General features: G+C 56.1%; 1 protein-coding gene across 1 annotated transcript in view; it reads right to left on the bottom strand.

Moving 5' to 3' along the window:
• Positions 1-11046, bottom strand: part of DKK3 (dickkopf WNT signaling pathway inhibitor 3) — a 41324-nt gene that overhangs the window by 2472 nt on the left and 27806 nt on the right. The window contains exons 5-7 of the mRNA XM_054586098.1: positions 2361-2453; positions 1032-1176; positions 118-274 (exon numbers count right to left, since the gene is read on the bottom strand). Coding sequence (XP_054442073.1) covers positions 118-274; positions 1032-1176; positions 2361-2453 — 395 coding nt within the window. The remainder of the gene's footprint in view (positions 1-117; positions 275-1031; positions 1177-2360; positions 2454-11046) is intronic.

The following is an 11046-nucleotide window of genomic DNA, read 5'->3' as shown; positions in this document are numbered from 1 at the left end:
GATCAAACCCGTGCTAAACTGAATCCATGCTTTCCCCCTGCTCCTGCTCCAGAGCCCCCACTGGGTGGAATCTCATCCCCGCTTGGCCCCTGACGAGGAGGGCAGGTGGGGCCTCACCTGTGAGGCTGGCAGAGGAGGCCACTGGCACATGGGCATCGGTCCAAAGCTCCCTCCGGCTCCAGCTCCCAGGTGATGAGATCCAGAAGCCGGCTGGCCGGGTCATGGCAGAGCTCACCCTCCATGGGCAGCGGTGTGCACACAGGGAACAACAGGCCTGGAACCGGCCAAAGTCACCCCGACGCCACAGCACCAAGGCAGGCACCGGGAGGGGGAGCAGAAAAAGGGGGTGCAGCCTCCCACTTTCCCCCCTCAACCCCAATGTGCACATCAAGATTGAAGAAGTGGAATGAGAGGAAACAAGAATGGCAATATGGGCTCAAGAGAGGATGAGCTGGGAGGGCTGCCTGGAAGAGGCGGGCTTGTGGTGGATTTTGAGGCCAAAGGTCTGGAGAAATTAAGAAAGGAAGAAGGGTGTTCAAGGCTGGGGCACGGCACCAACAACAGCCTGGGGCTGGGCTCAGGCTGGGGCAGTGAAATTCCTAAAGAGGCTGAGGAGTAGTAAAGAGAGAAGGAGGACAGGTCAGCTGGAGCTGGCCAAGGCTTGGAAGGTGGACTGGAGAGTCTAACTAAAGTGACAGATCAGGAGTGGCTGCAACCTCCAGAGGAGTGACAGCCAGAAAGCCATCCTTGAGGGAAATTGCAGGAGCAGCAAGTACCAGGTGGACCGGAGGGATGGGGCAGTTGGCTAAGGGAGAGGTTTTTAGAAACACCTGTGGGACGGGAGGGTGCCTGAGCCGACCTCCCCTGGGAGGGGCCGTGAGCATGGAAGATGGGGACAGAAGAGGGCCATCCAGTTCACAGGAAACAGGACGGGAGCCAGGTGCTACCTCAGGCCTGGGGAGTGAGGTAGAGTGGGAGGGTAGAAGCTTGGGACGGGGCTTATACCCTGCACCCAAAAGGGAACCACCCACCTCTCTGGAAGGCACAGCACAGCCCAGGCTGGCAGTCCCTCTGGTTGTCACAGATGGTCCCGTTGCTCCCTTTGGTGGCTGCTTGGGTGCAATGACCCCAGACACAGAGTTGGTCTCCACAGCATTCACTGTCCCGGGTGCAGAGCTGGAGGTGGGAAAATACAACAGCCTGTGCCTCACAGACCTGGGAGAGCCTGAAGATACTACAGGTGAGCTAACTCGCATCGTCCCACTGCACAGAGGGGGAAACTGAGGGCCTAGGTCAGGGCGGGGGGATTTGTGGAAGCCACGGGAGCAGGGTCGGTAAGGCAGCCGCGAAGGGTCAGAACACTGGGAAAGTGGCACGAATAGGGGATGCATGAATGAATCTCAGTCTTCCTGCACAGCCTGAGATATTTCGCCTTTAAAGGATGTGGCGTGTCTTTGTGCTTCGCCCACAGACTCGTGCCCTGCCTCCTTCGTATGAGGCCCCTAGGTCAGGAAGGAAGGTGGCTTAGAGCCCACAGATGCAGGCGGCCATGTGATTCTTGTAAGCTGACTACATTAAGGCCCGAGCCCAGGAAGGCCAAGGGAATGTCAGGCACGTGGGTGCTGTGGGCCTGGAGTCACACGTGGGGAATGGCAATTAGAGAGCAAAGCGGGTTCCCCAGGGCCATGCCCAATGATGGCACCCAGCGGGACAGGCTGGGAGGGACAACTGCGGCCCCTAACCACGGATGAGGCCGGGATGGGTAGCAGCAGGGAGCCCTCTCTTTTCCAAACTTGTCACCGTGCTGTGTTACTGTCTTAATGATGAAAAAGGCCACGAAAAGTCTGAGGCCGAATGGCTTTTTCCAAACATCTGTTGGGTGGCGGAAGAGTCTCTGCTCCCCTGGTTTGCGCTTCTCTGAAAAAGCCCCATCACGGAAGCATTCTGGCTTCTTCCGGACCCTCCTTCTGCCGTCTCTGACGGGGCAGGCTGGAGAAAGATCTGGCCAGCGGGCTGCAGGCCAGGGGGGCGAGAGGCTGCCCTTTCCCTGCCCAGGGGCTGTTGCCGTGTCCCTGGCTGTGTCTACGGGACGGGCGTGCCCAGGGGAAGGGGCGGGTGTGGACCTCCCCCTGCCGTCCCCGAGGCAGCAGGTCTGCAGATGGCATCCCGGTCACTGCAGGAGTCGGCCCCACTGGCCATCATGGACAGGCTCTCCTGAGTAGGGACACAGTGGAGCTCCGTGGGAGGCTTCCAGGAAGCCCAGCTGAGACCGTGGGGCTGCTGGCCTTCTCCCCCAGGGCTCTTTGCTGGCCGCCCCTGGCCCTGGGGCCGCAGCCCCGGACACCTCTGGACACACTCACTGTCTGCTGGTCCCGGCACGGCTGGCAGGTGTACTGGAAGCTGGCAAACTGGCAGTACCTGCGGGGCCCGCAGTCCTCGTCAATGATGCACTCCTGGGTGGGGGCGGGGAGGGCAGCTTCATCAGGAAGGGCAGGTCAGCAACCCGCCAGGCCCGAAAGGGGCAAAGCCCCATTTATCCCCGTCTCAGCCCCTCAGGCTCCGGGCTCAGGGACAGCCTCCAGACGCCCCTCCCTCGCAGCCCTGCCCGCTCCCTGGGCTCACTCTGCACTGTCCACCCCCCGCCCCCCGGGCTGGCAGGGCCCTCACCCACACAGCGCGCCAGGCTTCTGCCCTCTCGGGTGCCACACCCAGTCCACACAATCGTCTCTGTGTGCAGCCTCCCCTCACACCCCGGGTGGGAAGCACAGAGACCCAGGGCCATTCTTCAGCACAGAGCAGATGGATTTAATAAAAAGAGCTAATGAGTTCCAGACCCCGGGCGGCTGCACAGGAGGGGCTGCAGTTCAGCGGGGCCTTGCTGACAGAGAAGGAAAAGGGTGGCCACAGGGAGCCCACCTCAGGGTCCTGGGTCTGACTGACAGACAAAGGCAGCTGCCAGCTTCCAAAAGGGAGGGGGCGTGGCTGCCATTCCGCCAGCCCAGGTGCTTTCTCCCTGCTGCCGGCCCCACTTGGCTGGTGAAATGGGGGAGGGAAGGAAGGAAGGGAATCTGTCCGGCACTGAGGTCCAGAGAGGGAGGTCACAGGAGGGTCACTGGCAGGAGCAGGGCTATGTCAGCTCAGACCTAGGAACTGGCAGCTGTGAAGGAAAGAAGGGCAGGAGAAGCGGGGAGGCCATGACAAGGACCCCCGTCCTGATCGGCCTGTGACCCCTCCAGCAGGGAGCCGCAGGGATGGCTGTTCCTGTGCTGCAGGCTGAAAAGGGAGGCCCCCGGGACAGGGCAGTTAGCTCAGGGTAGGGGGACTCTTTCCACCACTGGCCCCGGGAGAAGGGGCTCAGGGCTCCAGATGCAGCCGTCAGAGGCTTGTGGGTGAGAAAGGCCCTCCTGAGGCAGGGATTCTGGGGCCCTAGCAAACCTTGCAGAAGGTTCTTGGGGGAGGGAGGGACCTGTGCCCCGACTCTGACCAGGGCATGCTCCGTCCTGAAAGCAGGTGTGGGGCTGGACCTGGAAAGGCCCAGGTGGCAGGCGCTGGCCTGTGTGGTCCAGGCTAGTCCCCACTCCGCTCTGTGAACTGAGGCAGCAGTGCTCATGGGGTGGACGAAGAGCCTGCCAACGGGGCCTCCTGGGCCCCGTGGGGGCCAGGCTGTGTGGGTAGGCTCGGGGTCGGCGGGGGGGTGCTGGCCAGGCCGCTTAGAGAACTCACGGGCTCTGTTATAGGGAAGTGGTAGTGTCCCCGGTCCAGGTCTGGGTGTACCCCGGCCAACACTGCAGGCCTGAGAGGGGGTGCATTTGATCTAGGGTGGCTGCAGGCTTGGCTTCTGCAACCCCAGCCCTGGTACCGACCCCCAGCCTGGCACACCTCAGAGGTTCCTGCTCCGCTCACCACGCAGGCTTGCCCAGCCAGGAAGACTACGCGCCCCACCAGACTCCAGCCTCCCACGGCCCCGTCTGAAGGGTAACAGGGTGGAGGCCAACGTGGAGATGGGGTACAAGCCACCACTCTGCCCCAGGGGCTCCAGGGGAAACAAGGGCTGACACCCAGCATCCCTGAAAAGCAAGTTACATCTTCCCTGTAAGTCCTTTTAAAATATCAAAGGAGAGCACGTCGCCTTGGCGCCCTGCAAAATGTCCAAAAATTGCTCTTCTCTGTGTCTCCCCCAAGTCTGACTCATGTCAGCCCACTGATCACTGTGGCAAGCAGGGTCCTTCTCAAAGGAGTCGGTGTTTGTCCCTGTTCCCATGCCAACAACCCTAAAATGTCAGCGTGCCACCATCACTGTTTCACATGTGAGAAAACTAAGGCTGAGTGTTGGGGGGCAGCGGGTGAAAGGGCTGCCCGAGCCAAAAGCTGAGCTGGGGGCGGGCACTGAGTCTGTCTGACCCCAGAGCCCCTATGGCCTACGTCCACTGGGCTGTAAGGAAACCACAAGACGAGCTTTGTCTCAGCCACCACGCTGTCCTAGACATGGACCCAACTCTGCCAGTTCAGCTGGAAGCGTCCGGGCATTTCTGCCTAAGCAGAATAGCACAAGAATGGGATGGGAGGGAGGGCCAGCCCACAGGCATTGACTGTCTTTTCTGAACCCAGCCACGGTTTGGAGCACTGGGACCAATATAAGAAAGTCCTTGCCCTCAAGGAATTTATAATTCTTTTTTTTTTTTAAAGGCTACTCAATAGAAAAGGAGACAGAGGGGATAAGCAGACAACTCCCAGTAACAAATTGCTTTTCCTTTCCACACAGATAAAGATGTTTGACCTCACCAATAACCAAGAAAATGCAACTTAAAAGAGCAAGGTACCCTGTTTTCACTTAAATGGAAACAATGAGAAAGGTTGATAATATCTCTGATAGGCAGAATACAGCCCCCACCTAAAGTGTCCACATCCTCCTCCCTGGAACCTGTGGACACATCATGCTACATGGCAAGGAGACATAGTCACAGATGGAAGGAACTAAGGTTGCTCATCAGCTGACCTGATGATAAGGAGAGAACCCTGGATTTTTCAGGTGTGCCCCATGTAATCTCTGTAAGGGGCTAGGAAGATGGAAGAGGGGCAGAAACAGAGTCAGGGCGACGCCACGTGGGAAAGACGCCACCAGCCAACCAGACTGCGCCGGCTCTGCAGCGGGAGAGCCCGGGCCAGGAGCAGCCTCCCCACAGCCTCCCCTGGAGCCTCCGGAAGGAGCGCCGCCGGCCTGACACTTTGGTTCCCATCCGGGAGACTCCTGCTGGACTTCGGACTTGCAGACCATAAGATAATAAATTTGTGTTATTTTTAAACCACCAACTGTATAGTAAGCAGTTACTGTCGCAATAGGAAAGTAATTTAATATCCAATGTTGGTAGGGATTTGAGGAAATGAGCAGAACCAGACACTTTGGGGATATTAGAATGGAGCTAGATGTTTTTTGGAGGCAATTCATCAGAATCTATCAAAATTTAAATGTCCCCTGGCTGCTGTGGCTCAGTGGATTGAGCACCGGCCTGCTAACCAAAGGGTCCCCAGTTCGATTCCCTGTCACAGTGCATGCCTGGGTTGCATGCCAGGTCCTCAGTGGGGGGCACGCGAGAGGCAACCACACACTGATGTTTCTCTTCCTCTCTTTCTTGAAAATAAATAAATAAAATCTTAAAAAGAAATTAAACAAATGTATACTTTGACCCAATTTCCCTTCCAGGTGACTATCCTCAGAAACACTTGTCCACATGTATAAATATCTGAGTATAGGGGTGTTTAAGGCTACATTGTGATATTATTTCTAGTCCAGAAATAATGGAAATGGCCAAAAAGAGGGAACCAATTAAATTGGTGCATAGTCATCCCACCGGAAATGCCACTGGGCAGACATGAAAAAGAAGGAGGTTGTTCTTCGCATTGTAACATTTACATCAGTAAATAAAAGCAAGTGGAAGAACCATGAAACCCCACTTTTGTAAAGCAGAATGGCAATATGTATGATATGTGCTGTTGCCCAGCCCAGAGCCTGGCACATAGTGGCACATGGCAGATATGTGCTGAATGTATAAAATCACTTGTATGTTACCATGGCAAACTGGCTGACAAAATGCTGATCATTAGCAACGATTTGGGAACCAAAGCAAAAAACACAGATTCCATTCATTTGACTTCTCCTTTCCCAAGAATCCTGTTGACTGGGAATTTTCACTATATGCTTCCTCTTCCAGATCCTTAATTTAAAAAAATACGAGCTGAGGCTTTCTAGCACCAATCCCTGTGAGACCCCACTGTTTACAATTCTCTGAAAGAAAAGCCCGCATTCATCTTTAGGGACATTTTTCTTTCCTTAAACTGGCTCCTACACATGACAAAGCATTCCCTGCAAAGCCACAGTGAAGCAATTAATTTTTTTTGCAGATATGGAAAATATTTTGGCATGGAACTTGCTAAAGACTTTTGAAACACTGAAGTACAACGAAGCTCCTGGGTCCCTTTGCTGACATGTTTTTGCTACTACGAGGGGTCCGCCAATGGGAAAGTTCAGTGCTTTTGTTCTAACAGTCCCCTGGCTTGTCTGCTGTGGATGTGCATTCCCAGGAACCCGTAGGAAAACTCTCTAAGAATTGCGATCATACGGGAAAACTCTGAGCTCCAAAGCATGAACCCTAGAGGCCAAAAGAGCACACACTTTAAATCCTGGTCTTGCCACCTAATAGCCATGTGACCTAGTACCCTGGGGAGCGCCCCAACCAGGGGGCTACCTTGTTAGCAGAAAGGCAGATCCAAACAGGGGCTAATGTTCCCACCAGCAACTCCCCATCTTCCTCCCTGTCAGCACTTGTGGATGTCACATTGCGCCCTGACTTATCTGCATCCAGAGCATGTGTGGATAAAGGAGCCCATATGCCCATAGGAGTAAAGTTCCTGGAGCAGAGTGGCCTCTCGTGTGCAGACCAGGCTTCCCACACAGTAAGATTGTTAGTTTGGGGTGTCTCTTGAGGACCCCTTACTAGTAGGGGGCAGGATCCCACATTTCCTGGTGTCAGAGGCCTGGGAAACAGGTCAGATCCTCCCCCAGTAAATAAAACTTAATGGGTGGGAGGGGAGGACATGGGTGGGTCCTCCCCTGTCCTCCCCTCCCACCCAGAAGTGAAATTAGAGACACTCAGCAGTGCAGAAGGCAGGCGCCTGAGTGCCCCCAGGCAGGGAGAGGGGAGGGGGCGGCCGCCACCCCTGCCCTCGGAGCCTCCAGCATGCCACCGTCTGGAGGGCCACCAGCACCTGCCGCTTGTCACAAGTTCTCCTTAATTCCCTCCACATGGGTCTTATTATCCACATGTCACAGATGTGGAAGCTGACATTTAAGGTGAAGTATCTGCCCAGAGTCACCCAGCTGAGAGGTGAAGTTGGGAGTTCAAACCAGTGGGTCAGATACTAAAGTTAGGCTCTTTCTCTTCCTCCTGGAAGGTCGTTTTTCTTCCCCTTCAGCACTAATCAGCCTCCTCAGGGACAGGACCATGCCCTGAGCCCCACACATCCCTGCAGAGAGAAAGCAGGAATTTGGGGCCAAGGCCACGGGCCCTGGGGGTCTGGGCCTCAGTGTCACTTATGAACTGCAGCTCCTCTCTAGTCCCTGTTCTTCCAGTCACTTCCTGTCTGTCCCCATTCCTCCCTTCAGCCTGAGGCTGGCCATCCCGGACAGAAGCCATTCCGAAGATAGTGTCTTTGTTGTCCTGAGGGCAGAGCTATATTTAGAAAGCTCTGGCCAGAGCCCCAGGGAGGTGGGGCTGGTGGGGAACATAACACAGATTTGGCAGAAGGCTGGGCCTGGAAATGGCCCTGGTGCCTTGACACTGTCATGACATAGTGGAAAATGGAGAAAGGGCTGTTCTGCGTCTTTGATTTTCCCGTTCAGATTATCAGAGGACTGCAGCTCCGGGGAGGCAGGAGCCCAAAGGAGGGGAGGAAAACAGCACGTGACCCTGAGCGGCTGCCCTCACGCCTACGTGGGGGAAGGTGGGGCAGCGGGCCAGGTGGGATGGCTTCCCCGTGGCCCTTAGGCTGCCATGCTTCCCGTCTCACGCTAGCCAGGGGCGCTTTGCCCACACTCCTCAGGAGGCCCAGACATCCTTATTTTTAAGAGGCCTGAAGAAGGAGGAGGCCATGTGGGTGGAACTCTCCAGGGCTGGGCTGCCCACAGCCTCCTCTTGGACCCAGGGCTCTGGAAAGGACATCTTCAGGGGAAGGAGTGAGGGCACACGAAACAGGAGCTTGGGGCACTGCCACCAGCTAAAACCTGCTGGCCCTCAGCAGCTGAGGCAGCAGCTTTGCCCGCTGCAGCTGGGGTGGGGAGGGCAGCAGGGGAGGCTCAGAGAGCACCCGCTGTGTGTCTGCACCTGCACAGGCTTTGGGTGGCCCGCCGATCCCACAGTCACCCTCTGAGGTCAGCCACGACTGCATCTCCCCAGCCTGTGCTTGCACACAGTTGCCATCCATTAAAAGAACAAAGAAGGAATGAATAGATGACTAGATGAACTGTTCATCAATCTCTATTTTGCAGATAAGGAAATTCAGACTCAGAACCGAAGGTCATCAACAGAGTTTAAAACACTAATATTCAAACCCAAGATTCTGATGCCTCAGTCTTTCCATTGCATCCTGCTGCCTCCAAATACAAAGTTAGGGGTTGAACTGTGTTTTCCCCAAAGTCATATATGGAAATGCTAACCTTTGGTACCTCAGAAGGTGACTTATTGGGAGACAGGGGCATTGCAGATGTAATTATTTAAGGTGATGAGATCATTAGGATGGGCCCTACTGCAGTATGTCCGATGCCCTTATAAAACGGGGAAATTTGGATACAGAGACAGACACACATGGAAGGAAGACGATCTGAAGACACGGAGAGATGACCATCTACAAGCCCCAGAGGGAGGCCTGGCACATGTCCTTCCCTCATAGCCCTCAAAGGAACCAACCCTTCCGACACCTTGATTATGAATGTCTAGCCTTCCGATCTGGAAGATACCCATTTTTCTTGAGCCACCCAGTTTGTGGCACTTTGTTACCACAGCCCTAGGAATCTAATACTGTCCTTGCCCCCAACAGCCTGTAGCCCCAGTGTCCTGTTTCGGATCTTCCACACACATCCAGCCTCTGCTCCTCAGTTTCAGCATCTCCCTGGGGGAGGTGGCAGAGGGGAGGTCGGCGGGGAGGCACTGGAACATTCTGAAGGATGCTGAACCCAGAAATGAGAACAGGGTTCCCTGACTGAGCCCGCCACCAACGGGGAAGCTCCGGCCTCTGGCACCTGAGTCACACTCTGGTTACTCGAGGTTTTGGTGGATGGTCATTCCTGGCCCCAGGCATGGGGTAGTGGTGCCGCTGGACCCTGAATGTCCCCCGGATGAGCGGATGGTACAGGCTGTGAGGTACAGGAGTGTCCCTCCCAGACGCAGGGCTGTTCTCTGGCCCTGGCCCTCCGAGCAGAGGTGGTTACACAGGGATGAGTGGACTGTGGGGACCAATTGTCTTGATTTGACAGCGGGTCACCTTGTGAAGGTGTGGTCACCTCCCACACTTCCCCAGCCCCGATGCTGCACTTGTCACACTGCTGGGTCACGCCTGTGTTTCCTCCAGCCCATCCAGCTGCGTGGCGCTCAGTGCCACCTGGGGTGCCATGAGGGCAAGACTAGGGCTTTGAGGTCTGTGCTGGACTTGAAAACAGGTTCACTTATGCGCTGGATGCTCTGGGGCAAGTTACTGAGCCTCTCTGTGCCTCAGTTTCCTTGTCCATAAAATGAAAGACCTCTGAGGTTGTGGCACAGATTATAAGAGATAATAGGTGCTGCTGGGCACAAAGCCCGGGCCCCAGGATTAAGCCCCAGGGCGCAGCTCTATCTGCACAGCTCAGCTCCCAGCGGTTCAGCCGGTTTCTGTGTGAAGGCTTGAATAACTTTCCAAGTTCAGGTTTGGGCCAGTGGGTCTCGTTCTAGCAATGAATACCTTTCCTACTGAAAAGGCCCGGAATGTCAGCCCCGCCACGGCCCTCAATCCACCAGCGCAAGGCAACCACCTGCTTCACCCAGAAGCCCTCTGCTGTTGGGGGAGGCAGGAGAGAGTCACACAGGACGACAGGGGGCCCAGGCTGGCCATTTGCTCAAGGAGGACAAGCGGGCACATAAGGGGCAAGAACAGATCAACACAATTCAATTACTTGGGGGTCCCTGGCCACTCGGCATCCATCATCTCATCCTCACCATCTCCCCAGGCGAGCAAGTGAAGCCCCACTTTATAGACATGGGGAGGGAGGCGTAAGATGGAGCCACTTACCAGGGTCATGGGTAAGACGCAGCCGGGCTGGCACTTGCCAAAACCACTCAGTGCTCTTTGGAGATAAGGGCGACCCTGGGAGCTAGTGGCTGGGGGACCAGAAAGGGGACGGGAGGAGACAATGTCAGATAGTAGGCCTCAGGGGATGGCGGGAGAGGGGCTGCCAGCTGCCTCTGAGGGAAGGTGTGGTCCCCAAGGCTGGGCCCTGGTCCGAGGTGCGTAGAGGGCTGGGGGCGGTGCTGGGGAAGAGCAGCAGGAAGTCTCCCCTTCATTCCCAACCTAAGTCAGGTTTTCAGGTTCCTCTTGACTTTAAGCGGCCAGTCACAGGAACCTGTAAAAACACACATTTGTCTCTCACACAGCAGGGCGCCCCCAGCCTCTCCTGGAGGCTGCACTAGAAACTTCCAGCCAGCTCAGGGGAGGCAGGGGCCCCAAACTTCACCATGGGTTCTGGCCTAACCCACGATGCAGAGCTTGCCCTATGGAAAAACCCAGGCGGGAGCCAGGAGCCGATGCCAGCTATTATTATCCCGAAGTCCTGGTGTCTGCAGAAGCCTGTCTCCTGGGGCTGCTCCAGCCGATTCATTTCCCCCCAGTCACTCAGCCCGGAGAGCGCGGAATGCACCCTGCAGCTGGGCTGGGCAACCCCACAAGGCCACCGCTCACTGCCAAGCCTTTAGTGCCGGGATCATTCAAGAAATAGTCCTGCAGTTCTCCCTCTCCTCCTGCTCC

The sequence above is a fragment of the Pteronotus mesoamericanus genome, unplaced genomic scaffold, assembly GCF_021234165.1.
Source record: "Pteronotus mesoamericanus isolate MK-2021 breed Mesoamerican mustached bat unplaced genomic scaffold, CSHL_Meso_final contig_90, whole genome shotgun sequence".
Classification (NCBI taxonomy): Eukaryota; Metazoa; Chordata; class Mammalia; order Chiroptera; family Mormoopidae; genus Pteronotus; species Pteronotus mesoamericanus.
This window is presented reverse-complemented; position numbering and strand designations above follow the sequence as displayed.